Below are 22,899 nucleotides of genomic sequence, written 5' to 3' on the forward strand. Positions count from 1 at the left end.
GTTCCTTGGCACAACTTACCCCAGGTATGGGGTAAGTTTAGCCGCAGGACAGGGTAAGTCAAGATGGCTACACATTTCTGGACTGAATGAAATATTACCAGTGCCGTTTTAAAAACAGAATTCAACACAATCAATTTTAAGCATTTTAAGCATCTTTTAACAAAGGCTTAACACCTAACAAACACTTTGTTATTTTTTTTTATACTTTTAACATAGGACAGGCCCTGTTGTTACCTCATATCCCAGCTATAATGCATTGCAAGCGTCATGAAACCTCTAATATAATAAATACATTTGACTTGGTGAAAATCCGTTTTTTGGACCTAACTTGCTTACCACTTTTTCCATGTGGTTTCTTACTTCACAGACTCAATGAAATTAAGGCCTCTTTCTAAATATTTGGTCAAATGATTAACGTTGTGTATGGTTTCCTAGAAACATGGGTGGCTCAACTTACCCCACTCTCCCCTAGTGTATGGCTTTCATATTTCCTGAAGTGAATTACAACCTTATAATAGATATTTATAGCCAAGCACCTCTTATTCATTAATATGCAGCAACGCATCAATACACAACTATAGAAACAAATCAATGTAATCAATAATGTTCCTTGTGGTATCTTGTATTGATACAAAACAAAGTGTTATGGTAGGGTACAATTTGCTGGTTTTTACTAATTTCTCTGGTGTTTACTAGTAATACTACTTGACACGAGAAGATAGAAATACCTTTACAAAGACTTCTAAGGAGAGTGAGAGTACAAACACAACAGAAAAAAAGTATTTAGTGTTAAATGCTTTATTTGTCATGGGAAAAAATGTGGATGTTGAACTGCACAGGATGCTGTAGAGTTGTAGGACCATGCTGGAGGACCGAAGCTAGGATCAGATTTAGTAGGTGGCCATGGTGCTTGTCAGCCAGTCATTGAAGATGCACACCTGAAGGAAGAGAAGGAGAAGGGAGACATCAGTGGACACAGGGCCAAGTCACTGTAGACCTGAGATAAAGTTGGTATTATTGAAGTTAGAAACATGTAGTTGTGACAGGGACGGGAAGCCTATATAGGGAAGCCTATATTCTTACCTTGGCATAGACACCGGAGTTACCGGGCTCGGCACAGCCATAACCTCAGGACACAACACCCTGCAACTCACCGTTGCACACCACGGGGCCACTGGAGTCACCTTGAGAGAGAGAGAGACAATGAGAGATTTCAGGCACTGTAGCTTGTTGCTATCGGCAGCTGTAAGGCTGGATGAAAAATAAAAGAATGGTTAGAAAGAAGGGTGAATGAAAGGCAGAACATGTAATTTATGGATCATTTACATTTTAACACTGGCAATGGTTACCAGACCAAGTATATTTTATAACGTAACCCCAAAATACATTAACATGGTGCCTTTATTGCTGTACTCACTAGAGCTCATGGTGTTGCCACGTCTAGAGACGGTACACATGGTGCCAGCAGGGGCACAGCTGGTGGGCAGAGCAACAGGCTGCACGTAGGTGTTGAGGGTGGCGGGTTTGCTCAGCTTGATCAGCATGATGTCATTGTTGATGTTGTAGGAGCTGTAGTTGGGGTGGGGGATGATGCGGGAAGAAGAGATGAACTACTCTTTACCCTCAGTCCTGGCAATGTTGTTCTTGCCCAGATGCACCTCCACGTGGCTTAGGGTGAAAGAGAAAGAGGGAAAGGAAAGTCTTTCGTCACTTGATGGTGTTCTGTGCTGAGCCTTGGGGTGCAGGTGACGTGAACTGCATGATATAATCTGGATGATAGGATGTTGTTAAGCCATGACAGACATGTAAAGTAAGTAAATAACCTTGTACAAGCCTTGGCGTGTGCGAGCCGGAACGGCTAATAGGAACAGGAGCCTATCTCCTGTTTCTGTAGCGCGAGGCAGCTTGATGTACCAGTACACATATTGAATGTATTCATTACATGGAAGTCTTATCTATAAGCACATAGGATACTTCATGTACAGGTATGTAGTTTACTCATGACATGTAGCAGTAAGCAGCAGACACAACCCAGTTCTCATTGACCAAGGAACCACCACAGAGGTGGTACCCAGAGTTCAGAGACACCAAGGTGGGGCTGGGAGTAGGCCTTGCACTCATTCCCTTCCACAATCTGGTCCTCCTCCGTGGCAACTGGAAACAGAGAGAACTCTCACAGTTAGCATTGACACATTGCCTCACCTTTCGAGATTATGAAAATCATGATCGTGACATTATAATGTAAAACTAAGATCATGATATTTGTTTGACATCTCTAAAGGACTGTAGATATTTTTGACAAGCAACAGGAAAGGTGTGACAAACTTGTCCCATGAGCTACTAAAAAGTGATCCTTCTAAGTAAAATATTCTAATACTGATAGCATACTGAATTGTATGGCAGTATGCATTCAAATGAATCACTGAAAACGGAGTTATTTGACACTGAATAGTGTTACCATCTCAAATAGCTGTGATAGAAAAATTACATACCTGGTTTGTTTGATATTAATAGTAAACTATTATATATTTAACTAAGAGTAAGACTGGCCTGCTAAGGCTGAGTTTTATGGTGTCCACTCTAGCTTCCTGCAGCTAGTCTGGGTGTCGAGGACATGGGCATTACTAGAGATAGCTTGAAGCTAAAAATTGATTGATGTCTCAGTGATAAAAAAAAAAACTGCCACATTCCAGTCTATCATAGTTGTGCATGTGAGACATATGTCTCCGGTCTAACTGGGCCTGCATTCTATAGATGAGATAGAGATAGATTGAAGGAATAAAACAAACATCTCAGTGTTTGTTCTCATCCTTGCATCTGGGAAACTTAACCTGAAGGAGTAGAATACCCCCCCCCCCCTGTGCAGATAAACGACAGGATGAAGCCAGGGTGGGTTATGGTGCCCAATCTGCATGGTTGAAGAGCAGTTTTAGGTTTGGTATATAAAGACCCGGTATTCTCTGTCAAGACGGTCAAGACTGTTGGATTGACGGCTTCGTTATTGCAATAATTAATCAATATTAAAACAATATGATTGTTTGAAGAAATGACCAAGTCTCTCTCAGTACTGAATTTCCACGACATAGCCTATACTCACAAGCGGCTCCAATGAGCAGAACGAAGACCAGAAAAATCATGGTTGCTGTATGATCCTGTCAATGAGTGAGGTTTACCTGCACCTCTGCATTATATATAAATTCAGAAGTGCTGCCTCAGTTCCAGGGCAACATCATTGGCTCTTGACTGACCAATCAGCCATAGGACGATACTGTAAGATTATGCGATTCCTTATCAGTTAGGCTTTCCATACATTTTTGGGGGCAGGAGAGACATGTAGTTAAGGCTGGGGTTAGAGTTGGAGTTAGGGATGGGGTTGAGTCAGGTGTTGAACATAAGGCAAAGGTCATAACAGTCTCACCAATGAGTTAATAGCAAATATTAGAATGAGTTTAGAATACTGTCGTTTTTGGATATCCTTGCCCGGCTGTGGCCCAATTCTACCAATGATTAAATGGGTTTTTGTTAGATGTTTACTAATGAACTTGGGACTTGGCGACCCTCTGTAAGATGTACCTTGCTGCCCGACAGGAATTCTGAAAGGTTTGGCATGTAGCCACAGCAGCAGCATGAAGTCAACACGGCATGCATACCTGTAGAAGAGGAATCTGTAATATAGGAACCTGTCCTGTTCTTTGTTGGTTTGTTTTTTAAAACTGGTCAGCCAGTCGTTGAAGATGCACACCTGGAGGGAGAGAAGGAGAAGAGAGACATTAGTGGATACACTTAAAGGGAGGTGTCACGTCCTGACCATATACTTAGGTTTTTTTGTATTATATTTGGTGCGTATTGGTCATCGAGTGATTTCGACATATCTTCCGATGAGGGAGAATACGAGGAACGCGACAGAATTACCCACCGACAACGGACCAAGCAGCAGAGGAAGGAGCAGCACAAGGAGAGGCACCAGGAGAAAGGCTATCTGGAGTCATGGACTTGGGAGGAAATCCTGGACGGGAAAGGACCATGGACTCAAGCTGGGGATTATCGCCGCCCACAGTGGGAGATCGAGGCGGCGAGAGCTGAGAGGCGCTGGTATGAGGAGAGGGAGCGCAACGGACACGGGAGGCAGCCCCACAATTTTTTTGGGGGGGGGCACACGGGGAGATTGGCGGAGTCAGGTGGTAGACCTAAGCCAACTCCCCGTGCTTACCGGAAGCAGCGTGGTACTGGTAAGACACCGTGTTATGCTGTGGAGCGCACGGTGTCCCCAGTGCACGTTCAAAGCCCGGTGCGCTACATACCAGCCCCCGCAAGTGCCATGCGAGTGCAGGCATCGAGCCAGGGCGGATGGTGCCAGCTCAGCGCGTCTGGTCTCCAGTGCGCCTCCTCGGTCCAGGTTATCCTGCGCCGGCGTTGCGCACTGTGTCTCCAGAGCGCTGGGAGGGTCCAGTTCGCCCAATGCCTGCTCTCCGCCCGTGCCGGGCCAAAGTGGGCATTCAGCCTGGAGTGTGGGTAAAGAGTGTCCGTACCAGAACTCCAGTGCTCCCCCACAGCCCGGTTTATCCTGTGCCTCCTCCTCGGACCAGGCCTCCAGTGGGTCTCCCCATCCTGGTTCATCCTGTGCCACCTCCCAGGACCAGGCCTTCAGTGGGTCTCCCCATCCTGGTTCATCCTGTGCCACCTCCCAGGACCAGGCCTCCAGTGGGTCTCCCCATCCTGGTCCGTCCTGTGCCACCTCCTCGGACCAGGCCTCCAGTGGGTCTCCCCATCCTGGTTCATCCTGTGCCACCTCCCAGGACCAGGCCTTCAGTGGGTCTCCCCAGCCTGGTGAGTCCTGTGCCACCTCCCAGGACCAGGCCTTCAGTGGGTCTCCCCATCCTGGTTCATCCTGTGCCACCTCCCAGGACCAGGCCTCCAGTGGGTCTCCCCATCCTGGTCCGTCCTGTGCCACCTCCTCGGACCAGGCCTCCAGTGGGTCTCCCCATCCTGGTTCATCCTGTGCCACCTCCCAGGACCAGGCCTTCAGTGGGTCTCCCCAGCCTGGTGAGTCCTGTGCCTGTGCCCAGGGCCAGGCATCCATCATGTCTCCCCAGCCTGGTGAATCCTGGGTCAGGGCCGTCGGAGGATCCGACACCGGGGTGCGGCCCAGAGGATCCGACACCGGGGTGCGGACCAGAGTATCCGACAACCTCTTGCGACCCGGGACTGAGGGGAGCTGCCTGTGACCCAGAACCGGGTGAGTCTGGTCACAATTCTAAAATAAAGTTGATTAACTATGACTGTGATGATTCTGCCTACAACCCAGAACCGAAGGAGTCTGCTTACAGCCTGGGACCGACGGAGTCGGCCCACGAACCAGAACCAAAGAAGTCTGCCTACTGTCCTAAGCCCAACAGGTCTGTCTACGGTCTGTTGGACAGTAGGCCAGAACCGGAGCCACCTCCAATAGAGGTGGGTTGGGGAGGGGGGGTGTAGCACTGTGCCGTCGTTGACGGCAGCCACCCTCCCTTCCCTCCCTTTAGTTAGGAGGTTAATTGTGTGTTGTTTTTTTTATTTTTTTTTTATTTTTTTCTGTTGGTTTTGTGCATTCAGTGTATGCACCTTTAGGGGGGGGTAATGTCACGTCCTGACCATATACTTAGGTTTTTTTGTATTATATTTGGTCAGGACGTGGCAGTTATGTTTGGTTATGGTATAGTGGGGTTGTGAGTGTTGGGGTAGGTTCTAGGTTAGGTATTTCTATGTGGAGTTTAGTGAGTGTATGTTTGTTTGGTTAATTGGGGTTGGGACTCTCAGTTGAAGGCAGGTGTTGTCTATCTGCCTTTGATTGAGAGTCCCATATAGTGGGGTGTGTTTGTGTTTGATTTTTGTGGGTAATTGTAATTTTGCACTGTGTTTCGTTTCACCTGTGAAACTGTCACCTTTCTCCTCTGAGTGTTTATTTTGTTTTGTCGTTTCCATCTAAAATAAAGATGATGTGGAACAGTCAACCTGCTGCGTATTGGTCATCGAGTGATTTCGACATATCTTCCGATGAGGGAGAATACGAGGAACGTGACAGGAGGTAATAGATTAGACTAGACTAGATGGCGCCGGAGAGGATGGCTGCCGTTTTATTGGCTCTTAATGTCCTATTTTGTTTGTTTTTTTGCATTGTTTGTAACTTGTTTTGTACATAATGTTGCTGCTACCGTCTCTTATGACCGAAAAGAGCTTCTGGACATCAGAACAGCGATTATTCACCTCGATTGGACAAATCATTTTTCTTTAATGAGTCGGACGGAAGGATATACTCCAAACACACGAACAGGCCCTCATCCCCGTCATTCGATGGAGAAAGAAACTGCGATTTCACGGAAAGATATCGGGGTGTCTTATGAGGATCATGCGACCAGTGGCTAATCTGCCTTTACCATCCGTACTGTTAGCCAACGTTCAATCACTGGAAAATAAATGGGATGAACTGAAAGCATGTATATCCTACCAACGGGACATTTAAAAACTGTACTATCTTATGTTACACAGAGTCGTGGCTGAACAACGACATACATTTATTTTTATTTCACCTTTAATTAACCAGGTAGGCCAGTCATTTACAACTGCGACCTGGCCAAGATAAAGCATGCAGTGCTACAAAAACAACAACACAGAGTTACACATAAACAAACGTACAGTCAATAACACAAAAGATTTTTTTTTTTGAAAGATCTATGTACAGTGTGTGAAATGTAGAAGAGTAGGGAGGTAGGAAATAAATTGGCCATAGAGGCGAAAATAATAACAATGTAGCATTAATACTGGAGTGATATATGTGCAGATGATGATGTGCAAGTAGAGATACCGGGGTGCAAAAGAGCAAGAGGGTAAGTAATAATATGGGGATGAGGTAGTCGGGTGTGCTATTTACAGATTGGTTGTGTACAGGTACAGTGATCGGTAAGCTGATCAGACAGCTGATGCTTAAAGTTAGAGAGGGAGATATAAGACTCCAGCTTCAGAGATTTTTGCAATTCGTTCCAGTCATTGGCAGCAGAGAACTGGAAGGAGAGGCGGCCAAAGGAAGTGTTGGCTTTGGGGATGACTAGTGCAATATACCTGCTGGAGTGCGTGCTACGGGTGGGTGTTGCTATGGTGACCAATGAGCTGAGATAAGGCGGGGCTTTACCTAGCATAGACGTATAGATGACCTGGAGCCAGTGGGTTTGGCGACGGATATGTAGTGAGGGCCAGCCAGCGAGAGCATAGAGGTCGCGGTGGTGGGAGGTATATGGGGCTTTGGTGATAAAACGGATGGCACTGTGATAGACTACATCCAGTTTGCTGAGTAGAGTGTTGGGGGCTATTTTGTAAATGACATCGCCAAAGTCAAGGATCGGTAGGATAGTCAGTTTTACGAGGGTATGTTTGGCGGCATGAGGGAAGGAGGCTTTGTTGCGAAATAGGAAGCCGATTCTAGATTGATAACATACAGCTGGCGGGTTATAAACTCTATCGACAGGATAGAATAGCAGCCTCTGGTAAGACACGGGGTGGGGGCCCGTGTCTTGGTGCACGATATCTAAGGAAGTCTAGAGGTTTTGCTCGCCTGAGGTAGAGTATCTCATGGTAAGCTGTAGACCATACTATCTACCTAGAGAGTTTTCATCTGTATTTTTCATAGCTGTCTACATACTACCACAGACTGATGCTGGCACTAAAACCGCACTCAGTCAGCTGTATACTGCCATAAGCAAACAGAAACACGCTCATCCAGATGCGGTGCTCCTAGTGTCCGGGGACTTTAATGCAGGGAAACTTAAGTCAGTTTTACCTAATTTCTATCAGCATGTTAAATGTGCAACCAGAGGGAAAACAACTCTAGACCACCTTTACTGCACACACGGGGGGGCACACATGGTGCCAGCTGGTGGGCAGAGCAACAGGCTGCACGTAGGTGTTGAGGGTGATGGGTTTGCTCAGCTTGATCAGCATGATGTCATTGGAGTATTTCTCCTGTCTTATCCGGTGTCCTGTGTGAATTTAAGTATGCTCTCTCTAATTCTCTCTTTCTTTCTCTCTTTCTTTCTTTCTCTCTCTCGGAGGACCTGAGCCCTAGGACCATGCCTCAGGACTACCTGACATGATGACTCCTTGCTGTCCCCAGTCCACCTGGCTGTGCTGCTGCTCCAGTTTCAACTGTTCTGCCTGCGGCTATGGAACCCTGACCTGTTCACCGGACGTGCTACCTGTCCTAGACCTGCTGTTTTCAACTATCTAGAAACAGCAGGAGCGGTAGAGATACTCTCATTGATCAGCTATGAAATGCCAACTGACATTTACTCTTGAGGTGCTGACTTGTTGCACCCTCGACAACTGTGATTATTATTATTTGACCATGCTGGTCATTTAAGAACATTTGAAAATCTTGGCCATGTTCTGTTATAATCTCCACCCGACACAGCCAGAAGAGGACTGGCCACCCCTCATAGCCTGGTTCCTCTCTAGGTTTCTTCCTAGGTTTTGGCTTTTCTAGGGAGTTTTTCCTAGCCACCGTGCTTCTACACCTGCATTGCTTGCTGTTTGGGGTTTTAGGCTGGGTTTCTGTACAGCACTTTGAGATATCAGCTGATGTAAGAAGGGATATATAAATACATTTGATTAAATTTGATTTGATTGTCGATGTAGTAGGAGCTGTAGTTGGGGTGACGGATCACGCGGGATGAAGAGATGAACTGCTCGTTACCCTCAGTCACCTGGATGTTGTGCTCGCCCAGACAGACCTGCACATGAGAAGATCAGAAGATTCTAGGAACACTCCTGAGTGGTGCAGCAGTCTAAGGCACTGCATCTCAGTGCTAGAGCCGTCACTACAGATCCTGGTTCGATCCCGGGCTGTATCACAACCAACAATTGACCCAGCGTTGTTCGGGTTAGGGGAGGGTTTGCTGGAGTAGGCCGGTCATTGTAAAATAAGAATTTGTCCTTAACTGACTTGCATAGTTAAATAAAGATTAAATAAAATAAATAAATGCGAGAGAGAGAGGTCCAATTAATTAACTTAGTTTTAGAGTTTGTATTTAACTATGTCCTTTAGTTTAACCAAGGTTAGATTGTCACTAACCATGTTTCCATCCAAACATTATTTTGCAAGTAAAGTACCAGTCGGATAAGAAAACTCACAACAGGTCTGATGGAAATATAGCAGCCAGCCTAACTACTCACTGGACTCCTATGATCACTCGGCTACGCAAGCCTCTCCCTAATGTCAATATGCCTTGTCCATTGCTGTTCTGGTTAGTGATTATTGTCTTATTTCACTGTAGAGCCTCTAGCCCTGCTCAATATGCCTTAGCCAACCCTTTAGTTCCACTACCCACAAATGCGGTGACATCAAATGGTTTAAATGTTTCTAGAGACAATATCTTTATCTTTCATCGCAAAATGCCTAAGTTTACCTCCAATGTATTCACATCCTACCATACCTTTGTCTGTACATTATGCCTTGAATCTATTCTATCGCACCCAGAAACCTGCTTCTTTTACACTGTGTTCCGAACTTACAAGACGACCAGTTCTTATAGCCTTTAGCCGTACCCTTAGCCTACTCCTCCTCTGTTCCTCTGGTGATGTATGTTAACATTAGAAGCCTCCTCCCTAAGTTTGTTTTATTCACTGCTTTAGCACACTCTGCCAACCCGGATGTCCTAGCCGTGTCTGAATCCTGGCTTAGGAAGACCACCAAAAACCCTGAAATGTCCATCCCTAACTATAACATTTTCCGACAAGATAGAACTGCCAAAGGGGGCGGAGTTGCAATCTACTGCAGAGATAGCCTGCAGAGTTCTGTCTTACTATCCAGGTCTGTACCCAAACAATTCGAGCTTCTACTTTTAAAATCCACCTTTCCAGAAACAAGTCTCTCACCGTTGCTGCTTGCTCTAGACCACCCTCTGCCCCCAGCTGTGCCCTGGACACCATATGTGAATTGATTGCCCCCAATCCACCTTTCCAGAAGCAAGTCTCTCACCGTTGCTGCTTGCTATAGACCACCCTCTGCCCCCAGCTTTGCCCTGGACACCATATGTGAATTGATTGCCCCCCATCTATCTTCAGAGCTCGTGCTGCTAGGTGACCTAAACCTTGACATGCTTAACACCCCAGCCATCCTACAATCTAAGCTTGATGCCCTCAATCTCACACAAATTATCAATGAACCTACCAGGTACAACCCCAAATCCGTAAACACGGGCACCCTCATAGATATCATCTTAATGAACTTGCCCTCCAAATACACCTCTGCTGTTTTCAACCAAGATCTCAGCGATCACTGCCTCATTGCCTGCATCCGTAATGGGTCTGCGGTCAAACGACCACCCCTCATCACTGTCAAACGCTCCCTAAAACACTTCAGTGAGCTTTCTAATCGACCTGGCCCTGGTATCCTGGAAGGATATTGACCTCATCCCGTCAGTAGAGGATAGCCTGGTTATTTGTTTAAAGTGCCTTCCTCACCATCTTAAATAAGCATTCCCCATTCAAAAAATGTAGAACCAGGAACAGATATAGCCCTTGGTTCACTCAGACCTGACTGCTCTTGACCAGCACAAAAACATCCTGTGGCGATGCATTCAATAGTCCCCGTGATATGCAACTTTTCAGGGAAGTTAGGAACCAATACAGACAGGCAGTTAGGAAACAGAAACTCAAAAAAGTTCAGGGACACTGTAAAGTCCATGGAAAATAAGAGCACCTCCTCCCAGCTGCCCACTGCACTGAGGCTAGGAAACATTGTCACCACCGATAAATCCACTATAATTGAGAATTTCAATAAGCATTTTTCTATGGCTGGCCATGCTTTCCACCTGGCTACCTCCACCCCGGTCAACTGCCCTGCACGCCGCACAGCAACTCGCCCAAGCCTCCCCCATTTCTCCTTCACCCAAATACAGATATCTGATGTTCTGAAAGAGCTGCAAAATCTGGACCCCTACAAATCAGCCGGGCTAGACAATCTGGACCCTCTCTTTCTAAAATGATCTGCCGAAATTGTTGCAACCCCTATTACTAGCCTGTTCAACCTCTCTTATGTATCGTCTGAGATTCCCAAAGATTGGAAAGCTGCTGTGATCATCCCCCTCTTCAAAGGATGAGACACTCTAGACCCAAACTGCTACAGACCTATATATATTCTACCCTGCCTTTCTAAGGTCTTCGAAAGCCAAGTTAACAAACAGATTACCGACCATTTCGAATCCCACCGTAACTTCTCCGCTATGCAATCTGGTTTCAGAGCTGGTCATGGGTGCACCTCAGCCACGCTCTAGGTCCTAATCGATATCATAACCGCCATCGATAAGAGACATTACTGTGCAGCCGTATTCATCGACCTGGCCAAGGCTTTCAACTCTGTCAATCACCACATTCTTATTGGTAGACTCAACAGCCCTGGTTTCTCAAATGACTGCCTCGCCTGGTTCACCAACTACTTCTCTGATAGAGTTCAGTGTGTCAAATCGGAGGGCCTGTTGTCCGGACCTCTGGCAGTCTCTATGGGGGTGCCACAGGGTTAAATTCTCGGGCCGACTCTCTTCTCTGTATACATCCAATGATGTCGCTCTTGCTGTTGGTGATTCTCTGATCCACCTCTACTCAGACGACGCCATTCTGTATCCTTCTGGCCCTTCTTTGGACAGTGTGTTAACAAACCTCCAGATGAGCTTCAATGCCATACAACTCACCTTCCGTGAGTTCCAACTGCTCTTAAATGCAAGTAAAACTAAATGCATGCTCTTCAACCGATCACTGCCCGCATCCACCTTCCTGACTACCATCACTACTCTGGACGGTTCTGACTTAGAATATGTGGACAATTAAAAATACCTAGGTGTCTGGCTAGACTGTAAACTCTCCTTCCAGACTCACATTAAGCATCTCCAATCCAAAATGAAATCTAGAATTGGCTTCCTATTTCGCAACAAAGCATCCTTCAGTCATGCTGCCAAACATACCCTCGTAAAACTAACCATCCTACTGATCCTCGACTTCGGCGATGTCATCTACAAAATAGCCTCCAACACTCTACTCAACAAATTGGATGCATTCTATCACAGTGCCATCCGTTTTGTCACCAAAGCCCCATATACTACACACCACTGCAACTTGTACGCTCTCGTTGACTGGCCCTTGCTTCATACTCGTCGCCAAATCCACTGGTTCCAGGTCATCTACAAGTGTTTGCTAGGTAAAGCCCCGCCCTTATCTCAGCTCACTGGTCACCATAGCAGCACTCACCTGTAGCACACACTCCAGCAGGTATATCTCATTGGTCACCCCCAAAGCCAATTCCTCCTTTGGCCGCCTTTCCTTCCAGTTCTCTGCTGCCAATGACTGGAACGAACTGCAAACATCACTGAAGCTGGAGACTCATATCTCCCTCACTATCTTTAAGCACCAGCTGTCAGAGCAGCTCACAGATCACTGCACCTGTACATAGCCCATCTGTAAATAGCCCATCCAACTACCTCAACCCCATACTGTATTTATTTATTTATCTTGCTCCTTTGCACCCCAGTATCTCTAATTGCACATTCATCTTCTGCACATCTGCCATTCCAGTGTTTAATTGGTATATTGTAATTACTTCGCCACCATGGCCTATTTATTACCTTTACCTCCCTTGTCCTACCTCATTTGCACACACTGTATATAGACTTTATCTACTGTATTATTGACTGCATGTTTGTTTTTTCCATGTGTAACTCTGTGTTGTTGTATGTTTCGAACTGCTTTGCTTTATCTTGGCCAGGTCGCAGTTGTAAATGGGAATTTGTTCTCAACTAGCCTACCTGGTTAAATAAAGGTGAAATAAATAAAATAGGTTAACTTTCCTAGATGTTGACAGAACAAAATACGCTAGACACAATATATTGGAAGTAGTTCACATGATACTTAGACTTGTAGCAGTGATCAGCAGACACCACCATGTGCTGGAGATCAGGGAGCCACCACAGAAGTGGTAGCCAGACTGCAGAGACACCTGATGGTGCTGGGAGTAGGGCTTGCCTTGCACTCATACCCTTCGACGATCTTGTCGTCCTCCATGGCAACTGGAAATCGAGAGCAGGCACATTCTTAGCTATATTTCCTCACCTTTTGAGATTATTAAAAAAAGCATAGCACTATGATAAAAGTGGAATAAAAGTTCTTAATAACGTAAAATAAACACATTTGTGATGTTAGTGTCATAACACATTCCTCTATGATCATTTTTACGCTGCTCAATTGACCAGAGCAAAGACCAGAGAAATCATGGTTGCTGTGTCATCCTGTCGATGAAAGGGGTTAATCTGCACCCCTGGTTTATGTACCGCCCAGTTTCATGGACTTTTTGATTTGTCAAGAGAAAGCTAATCAGATTTAAAAGGTTCTCTGGACAGCAAATAATACAGCAGGTCAAGCTGTAAAATGTCAGAAAGTTGTGCATCCTCACCACTCACTGGTGATGGTTAAGATATGGGAAGGGTCAACTCAACTGATCCTACCTCTGTGTCCAAGGCCAACGTCTATGTGAATGAGACTCAAACCTGTCAAATCACCTCGCAAAACGTAGGCCTACCTTTTCATTAAGTATTGGTCAACGTTGTCTTATTAAGCCCAGTATGGTGTTTATTGATTGAGTTAATTCCAGATTTAGGACTGGATTCAATCCGTATTGTGGAAGTATCATTCAAGGTCAGCATTAATATGTGAAGGTCATTTCAGATTGAGCTGACATATGCGGTGTTTACTGTGAATGCAGTCTCTGCGAACAGGGGAAAATGCCTTTAAATTTCAATCGAGTTATAACGCGGACCTTCTGCGAACATCTGCGATACGGATTAAATCCTACCCTTCATTTCTACCAGAAGACAGTGATACAGTACATTAAAACTGCCAGTTTGAGATGGACAGTATTCTCTGCAGTTCAAACTGTATCTTGACCTCAACATGGCTGCAACACAGCTGTGTAGTTCACACACACAATCTACCCAAGGCTTACCATCATTTTGTAGATTAGATTTTTATTTAGTCACATGCACAGGGTCGCAGATGTCGTTGCAGTGTACAGTGAAGTGCTTAAGCTCCGAGCTCCAACAGTGCAGGTGTGAATGAAACAATAAAATAAAAATGATATATACATTTACAACTGTGACAATGATAAAAATGAAATGTCCATAGAGGGAGCAGCGGGGGTGGGGTTGGCAGTCTGTTAGTTTTAGCTATGATGGTTGGTGCCGTTTAAGTTGAGGGAGGACGACCCTTTTTTTATGAGCATGGTCTTGTTCACAAAGCTAAAATAGGCCTTGTGAGCTGTCAAGTTGTGTTTGTCAACTTCTCCAAGAGAATTCCAATGTGTGAACCACACAGCTGCGTTCCAATCATGTTGAGGTCAACATACAGTCTGCAGAGAATACTGCCCATCTCAAAATGGAAGTTGTAGTGTACTGTACATGTATCACTGTAAGAAATTAAATCAAACCAGATGGTAAGAACCTGCACAAAAAAAGGAAAACGTATATTTAGCTTTATGCTGCCTTTAGGGTTAACTTCATACCAATCCTTGATGGAAACTGCTGTGTCATAATGCTGAGGAGCTGATCGTGGACTACAGGAAAAGGCGGGCAGGCTCCCATTAACATCGACTGTAATGGGAGCTGTAGTGGAGCGGGTCGAGAGTTTCAAGTTCCTTGGTGTCCACATCACCAACGAACTATCATGGTCCAAACATACCAAGACAGTCATGAAGAGGGCACGACAAAACCTTTTCCCCCTCAGGAGACTGAAAAGATTTGGCATGGGCCCCCAGATCCTCAAATGGTTCTACCGCTGCACCATCGAGAGCATCCTGACCGGTTGCATCACCATCTGGTATGGCAACTGCTCGGCAGCTGACCGTAAGGCGCTACAGAGGGTAGTTCGTACGGCCCTGTACATCGCTAGGGCCAAGCTTCCAACATCCAGGACCTACATAATAGGCGTGTCAGAGGAAAGCCCATAAAATTGTCAGAGACTCTAGTCACCTATGTTATAGACTGTTTTCTATGCTACCGCACGGCAAGCGGAGCACCAAGTCTAGGACCAAAAGGCTACTCAACTGGTTCTACCCCCAAGCCATTAGACTGCTGAATAATTCATAAAAATGAATTGTACACTCTTGTACACTGCTGCTTCTTGCTGTTTGTTTGTTAACAATGCATAGTCACTTCGTCCCCACCTACATGTACAGATTACCTCAACTAGCCTGTACCCCTGCACACTGACTCTGTACTGGTGCCCCCTGTATATAGCCTCGTTATTGTTATTCTTATTGTGTTACTTTTCATTATTACTTTTTATTTTAGCCTACATGGTAAATACTTTCTTCTTCTTGAACTGCACTGTTGGTTAAGGGCTTGTAAGTAAGCATTTCACGGTAAAGTCTACACTTGTTGTATTCGGCGCATGTGGCAAAAGGTGACCTTGGCAGGGCACCTTTTGCCTCTGATTTGGCTTTCTCTTGACCAATCAAACAGTTCCATTAAACGGGGCGGCACACCCAATTCTGCATATATACCAGGGGTGCAGATGAACCCCTTTCATCGACAGGATCACACAGCAACCATGATTTCTCTGGTCTTCGTTCTGCTCATTGGAGCCGCTTGTGAGTATAGTAATGTTCATAGAATAAAGAACAGGACTGTGTAATGACACTAACATCACACATTTGTTTCTTTGACTTTATTAAGAAATATGTTGTTGTTGTTTTATCACAGTTCCTTGCTTTTCCATCTCAAAAGGTGAGGTAATATAGCTAAGAATGTGCCTGCTCTCCCTTTACAGTTGCTACGGAGGACGACAAGATCGTCGGAGGGTATGAGTGCAAGCCCTACTCCCAGCCCCACCAGGTGTCTCTGAACTCTGGGTACCACTTCTGTGGTGGCTCCTTGGTCAATGAGAACTGGGTTGTGTCTGCTGCTCACTGCTACAAGTCGTAAGTAGCATACCATGTGAACTAAACTAAGCAAAAAAAGAAACATCCTTTCACTGTCAACTGCGTTTATGTGTAAATATTTGTATGAACATAAGATTCAACAACTGAGACAAACTGATGTGACTAAAATAAATGGAATAATGTGTCCCTGAACAAAGGGGGGGTCAAAATCACACCAGATACTGACCCATGTGGCCACCAGCTGCATTAAGTACTGCAGTGCATCTCCTCCTCATGGACTGCACCAGATTTGACAGTTCTTGCTGTGAGATGTTATCCCACTCTTCCACCAATGCACCTGCAAGTTCCCGGACATTTCTGGGGGGAATGACCCTCACCCTCCGATCCAACAGGTCCCAGACGTGCTCAATGGGATTGAGATCCGGGCTCTTCACTGGCCATGGCAGAACACTGACATTCTTGTCTTGCAGGAAATCACGCACAGAATGAGCAGTATGGCTGGTGGCATTGTCATGCTGGATGGTCATGTCAGGATGAGCCTGCAGGAAGGGTACCACATGAGGGAGGAGGATGTCTTCCCTGTAATGCACAGCATTGAGATTGCCTGCAATGACAACAAGCTCAGTCCGATGATGCTGTGACACACCGCCCCAGACCATGACGGACCATCCACCTCCAAATCGATCCCGCTCCAGAGTACAGGCCTCGGTGTAACGCTCATTCCTTCGACGATAAACGCGAATACGACCATCACCCCTGGTGAGACAAAACCGTGACTCGTCAGTGAAGAGCACTTTTTGCCAGTCCTGTCTGGTCCAGCGATGGTGGGTTTGTGCCCATATTGAGTCAATAACACCTAGCAACGTTGTTGCCGGTGATGTCTGGTGAGGACCTGCCTTACAACAGGCCCACAAGCCCTCAGTCCAGCCTCTCTCAGCCTATTGAGGACGGTCTGAGCACTGATGGAAGGATTGTGCGTTCCTGGTGTAACTCGGGCAGTTGTTGTTGCCATCCTGTACCTGTCCCGCAGGTGTGATGTTCGGATGTACCGATCCTGTGCAGATGTTACATGTGGTCTGCCACTGCGAGGACGATCAGCTGTTCGTCCTGTCTACCTGTAGTGCTGTCTTAGGCTTTTCACAGTACGGACATTACAATTTATTGCCCTGGCCACATCTGCAGTCCTCATGCCTCCTTGAAGCATGCCTAAGGCACGTTCACGCAGATGAGCAGGGACCCTGGGCATCTTTCTTTTAGTGTTTTTCAGAGCCAGTAGAAAGGCCTCTTTAGTGTCCTAAGTTTTCATAACTGTGACCTTACTTGCCTACTGTCTGTAAGCTGTGTCTTAACGACTGTTCCACAGGTGCATGTTCATTAATTGTTTATGGTTCACTGAACAAGCATGGGAAACAGTGTTTAAACCCTTTACAATGAAGATCTGTGAAGTTATTTGGATTTTTACAAATCATCTTTGAAAGACAGGGTCCTGAAAAAAGGACGCAACAAATTGAGTCAATAACACCTAGAAACATTTTGTTAAAATTAACTTTTGCAAAACTAAAGGACACAGGTGAACTCCACATTCACATGAACCATGAAAGTTAAAAAAGTAAAAATGGTACTCTCTCTCTTTCAGCCGTGTGGAGGTGCGTCTGGGCGAGCACAACATCCAGGTGACTGAGGGTAGCGAGCAGTTCATCTCTTCATCCCGCGTGATCCGTCACCCCAACTACAGCTCCTACAACATCGACAATGACATCATGCTGATCAAGCTGAGCAAACCCGCCACCCTCAACACCTACGTGCAGCCTGTTGCTCTGCCCACCAGCTGTGCCCCCGCTGGCACCATGTGTACCGTCTCTGGATGGGGCAACACCATGAGCTCTAGTGAGTACAGAACCTGGGTCAAAGGTTACATGTGCCAGTTGGTCATCTTCATGGTGACTGAGTGTGTTTATAGGTATTGTAACTATACTATTAGGAACACAAGGTCATTATATATAACCATAACTCTCCCCCTTCTCCCTCTCTCCTTTCTTCCATTTCTCTCTGTCTGCTTTTCCTTACAGCCGCTGACAGCAACAAGCTGCAGTGCCTGAACATCCCCATCCTGTCCTACAGCGACTGTAACAACTCCTACCCTGGCATGATCACCAACGCCATGTTCTGCGCTGGATACCTGGAGGGAGGCAAGGACTCTTGCCAGGTACTTACCACTCTGACCTCAGTTCAGTGGTACCACAAAGATGACTTTAAATGGACTTGTTCAGTTAAATGAATACAGAAATAATTATGAATTGTATATAACTATTTATTTCTCTCTCTTTCTCCCTTCCTCCCTCTTGCTCTCTCTCTCTCAGGGTGACTCCGGTGGCCCTGTGGTGTGCAACGGTGAGCTGCAGGGTGTTGTGTCCTGGGGTTACGGCTGTGCCGAGCCCGGTAACCCCGGTGTCTACGCCAAGGTAAGACAGACATTTTTTTTCCTGTTGTGGAAACATCAACATACATACATCACTGTGACATCCCTTGTTTTCCTGAAAAAAAGAAATTGAGTCTATAAAACATTGATTGATGGTTCTTATGTTGCCTCCCATTGAGTGTGTCCACTAATGTCTCTCTTCTTCTTCTCTTCCTCCAGGTGTGCATCTTCAATGACTGGCTGACCAGCACCATGGCCACCTATTAAGTCTGATCCTAGCTTCGGTCCTCCAGCATGGTCCCACAACTCTACAACATCCTTTGCAGTTCAACATTACCTTTTATACTGGAGATGAAATACGAATGACAAATAAAACATTTAACACCATTTCAGTTTACTGAGTATTTTTCTCAAAGATAAATAAAAAAGTGAGTATACTCTCGAAGGTACTTCTTACATGCCTGTAGCATAGAGCACATATTCATGTATGATATCAAATATTTTGTTCTGTATAGCATGGATTGCAAGTGTGGATTGCAAGTGGAATGTCTTCATTTGTGACAGTTAGTAAATGCTGGAGTTACATCAGCTGAAAGCTATAGTCTGTGATTGGTACATACAGTATATTTCTTGACTTTTAAATAAATGCTATAACCATTGATTGTTGAAGAGTATAATGTATAAATGCCTCAGGAGCTCAGGCAATCTGTCGTACCCCATCAGACACTCAAACTGGACAGTTTTATCTCCATCTCTTTATTCAAAGACTCAGTCATGGACACTTACTGACAGTTGTGGCTGCTTCCTGTGATGTATTGTTGTCTCTACCTTCTTGCCCTTCGTGCTGTTGTCTGTGCCCAATAATGTTTGTACCATGTTTTGTGCTGCTACCATGTTGGGCTGCTGCCATGTTGTGTTGCTACCATGTTGTTGACATGTTGTGTTGCTACCATGTTGTGTTGTCATGCGTAGCTGCTATGCTATGCTGTTGTCTAAGGTCTCTGTTTATGTAGTCATGTGGTGTCTCTCTTGTCATCATGTGTGTTGTGTCCTATATTTTTATAGATTTTTTTTTTTATCCCAGCCCCCGTCCCCGCAGGAGGCCTTTTGCCTTCTGGTTGGCCGTCATTGTAAATAAGAATTTGTTCTTAACTGACTTGCCTAGTTAAATACATGTTAAATTAAAAAAATATATTAGAAAAGAACTCAACATATAAGTACATTTCACTCCATTGTTTGTAAACAATGTAACTGTAAACAAACACTATAACTTCGAAACACGGGTCATGATTCAATCATATGCGCATTGTTGACAAGCGCATTGCTCTGTCGATTATTCTGCTTTTTAAAGTCAATTTACTACTCCCTATAGCCCTCAACTCTAGAACAGAAAACCAGCAGGTTCTGGACATTGTATGGGAAGAGTTGAATACCCCTGCTCTATAGCAATCAATAAGACAACATTTCTTTTTATTTGGTTGAGCTATCCCTTTAACAATTTAAACTGTTAGGAGGAATCTCAATATGAACATCCTTATATTGGAAATATATCAAATTTTTTATTTGAGTTCAAACATTAGTTATGTATTCTATGGGGCTATGGTTGCGTACAGTTCAGAGAGAACTAATGTGTTACAGCTGTAACCTATGTGAGATGGCTAGCTAGTTAACAGGGCGCGCTAGTAGCATTTCAATCGGTGAAGTCACTCGCTCTGAGAACTTAAAGTAGTTGTTTCCCTTGCTCTGCAAGGGCTGTGGTTTTTACTGAGTGATAGGTAGCAATGCTTCGTGGGAAGCAGTGGTCAATGTGTTCAGAGGGTCCCTGGTTCAAGTCCAGGGTGGGGCGAGGAGAGGGACGGAAGCAAAACTGTTACGTTGGTTACTTGCACAATAACTGAAGGCAGCCAGTGATGGTGTAGTGGTAGGATCACTAGGATGCTGCGGGTTGAGTAGCTAGCTGTACTGACTAGCTTGGCTAGCCAGCAGGTTGTTTGTCTGCCCCTCGAGAATGATGACAAACCCGGTAAACCACAACATTAAACAAGTATAGCGAGTGAAAAGTAGTTGGCTATACTCATACCGTCCCGGCCTATTAAACAAAAGCAAATTGAACAATACATTTCGGTGTTGCAACACTCTAGCAAACTCCGTCATTGTTCTCCAAGATCACCTCCGTCCAATACGCACGTACCCGCCCAATCTACTTCACGTCACACCGTACATGGATGCGGACAGATCTGTACGGGGATGCGGGAAATAAAATAATAGAATAAACTAAACCCAGTCTTTACAGGAGGTTACATTCACCCCTCACTAGGAAAACTTGACGTCCCGACAAGTTATACATAAAACAGAAGATTAGGCATCACAATGAATTCGACACATAACACAGTTTACAACACACCTTGAGCTATAACTTCTCTTAACACTATGCAACAGTAAAGCACAGGCATATAAAAACACACCCTCAAACCAAAAAACTCTCAGAAGTATGATATGTGTGTGGTGCAAGAAAACACGCTGTAATGAGGTGAAGTGATGGTATGGTGATGTACGGGACTTCTTCATCCAGCCAGCTGAAGGACCTCCCGGATGACTCTTCTTTCAAAGTTTCTGCCCTGATGCCCTGATCAAAGTTTATGCAGAGAGGCAGGCCATAATGGACAAAGAACTTCTCCCAAAGCACCCTGGCCACATTGCTGGCTTCCTGGTCTTAAGTGGCGTAAGCTTGGGCGTAGCGAGTGAAGTGATCTGTCACTACGAGGATGTTACTGATGTTCTTTGTGTCATTCTCCAGAGAGAGCAGGTCTATACACACCAACTCTAGGGGGGCCACAGTGGTGATGTTCACTGAAGCTGCTGATCTAGCAGGCAGTGTCTTCAACTGCACAAACCTTGAACATGACTTGCAGTGAAACTGAATGTCTCTGATCATGAAGCGCCAGTAGAACCCAGCACTGGCTAGATCATGTCCACTCATAACCTAAATGTTTTATTTATTTATTTATTTATTTAACCTTTATTTAACCAGGTAGGCAAGTTGAGAACAAGTTCTCATTTACAATTGCGACCTGGCCAAGATAAAGCAAAGCAGTTCGACAACATACAACAACACAGAGTTACACATGGAGTAAAACAAACATACAGTCAATAATACAGTAGAAAAATAAGTCTATATACAATGTGAGCAAATGATGTGAGATAAGGGAGGTAAAGGCAAAAAAGGCCATGGTGGCAAAGTATAGCAAGAAAAACACTGGAATGGTAGATTTGTAGTTTGAAGAAAGTTCAGAGATAAAATATAAATAATATGGTGCAAAGGAGCAAAATAAATCAAATAAATAAATACAGTAGGGGAAGAGGTAGTAGTTTGGGCTAAATTATAGATGGGCTATGTACAGGTGCAGTGATCTGTGAGCTGCTCTGACAGCTGGTGCTTAAAGCTAGTGAGGGAGATAAGTGTTTCCAGTTTCAGAGATTTTTGTAGTTCGTTCCAGTCATTGGCAGCAGAGAACTGGAAGGAGAGACGACCAAAGGAGGAGTTGGCTTTAGGGGTGACCAGAGAGATATACCTGCTGGAGCGCGTGCTACAGGTGGGTGCTGCTATGGTGACCAGTGAGCGGAGATAAGGGGGGACTTTACCTAGCAGGGTCTTGTAGATGACCTGGAGCCAATGTGTTTGGCGACGATTATGAAGCGAAGGCCAGCCAACGAGAGCGTACAGGTCGCAGTGGTGGGTAGTATATGGGGCTTTGGCGACAAAACGGATGGCACTGTGATAGACTGCATCCAGCTTGTTGAGTAGAGTGTTGGAAGCTATTTTGTAAATGACATCGCCGAAGTCGAGGATTGGTAGGATGGTCAGTTTTACGAGGGTATGTTTGGCAGCATGAGTGAAGGATGCTTTGTTGCGAAATAGGAAGCCAATTCGAGATTTCACTTTGGATTGGAGATGATTGATGTGAGTCTGGAAGGAGAGTTTACAGTCTAACCAGACACCTAGGTATTTGTAGTTGTCCACAAATTCTAAGTTAGAACCGTCCAGAGAAGTGATGCTGGACAGGCGGGCAGGTGCAGGCAGCGATCGGTTGAAGAGCATGCATTTAGTTTTACTTGTGTTTAGGAGCAGTTGGAGACCACGGAAGGAGAGTTGAATGGCATTGAAGCTCGTCTGGAGGGTTGTTAACACAGTGTCCAAAGAAGGGCCAGAAGTGTACAGAATGGTGTCGTCTGCGTAGAGGTGGATCAGAGATTCCCCAGCAGCAAGAGCGACATCATTGATGTATACAGAGAAAAGAGTTGGCCCAAGAATTGAACCCTGTGGTACCCCCATAGAGACTGCCAGAGGTCCAGACAGTAGGCCCTCCGATTTGACACACTGAACTCTGTCAGAGAAGTAGTTGGTGAACCAGGCGACGCAATCGTTTGAGAAACCAAGGCTACTGAGTCTGCAGATGAGGATGTGGTGATTAACAGAGTCAAAAGCTTTGGCCAGGTCAATGAATACGGCAGCACAGTATTGTTTCTTATC

The 22,899-nt window shown here is 45.3% G+C and overlaps 1 protein-coding gene and 1 pseudogene across 1 annotated transcript; one reads left to right on the plus strand and one right to left on the minus strand.

Annotated features, from left to right (window-relative positions):
• Positions 1-794: 794 nt before the first annotated feature.
• LOC106577421 (trypsin-2-like) lies at positions 795-13,080 on the minus strand (annotated as a pseudogene).
• A 2,497-nt stretch (positions 13,081-15,577) lies between these two features.
• Positions 15,578-18,755, plus strand: LOC106577430 (trypsin-2-like). The gene is made up of 6 exons (XM_014155403.2): positions 15,578-15,658; positions 15,838-15,988; positions 17,586-17,836; positions 18,019-18,155; positions 18,310-18,411; positions 18,588-18,755. Exons 1-6 carry the CDS (start codon positions 15,583-15,585, stop codon positions 18,633-18,635), a joined length of 765 nt encoding a protein of 254 aa, XP_014010878.2. The 5' UTR covers positions 15,578-15,582; the 3' UTR covers positions 18,636-18,755.
• Positions 18,756-22,899: the final 4,144 nt, after the last annotated feature.

This window comes from Salmo salar, chromosome ssa02 (genome assembly GCF_905237065.1).
Source record: "Salmo salar chromosome ssa02, Ssal_v3.1, whole genome shotgun sequence".
In the NCBI taxonomy this organism is placed as follows: Eukaryota; Metazoa; Chordata; class Actinopteri; order Salmoniformes; family Salmonidae; genus Salmo; species Salmo salar.

Excerpts from the sequence above, each read along its gene's own strand:
- LOC106577430 (XM_014155403.2), top strand. The coding sequence starts at position 15,583 with ATGAACCCCTTTCATCGACAGGATCACACAGCAACCATGATTTCTCTG. Across the intron at positions 15,989-17,585 it reads GCTGCTCACTGCTACAAGTC|CCGTGTGGAGGTGCGTCTGG; the intron begins GTAAGTAGCATA and ends TCTCTCTTTCAG. Across the intron at positions 18,156-18,309 it reads GAGGCAAGGACTCTTGCCAG|GGTGACTCCGGTGGCCCTGT; the intron begins GTACTTACCACT and ends TCTCTCTCTCAG.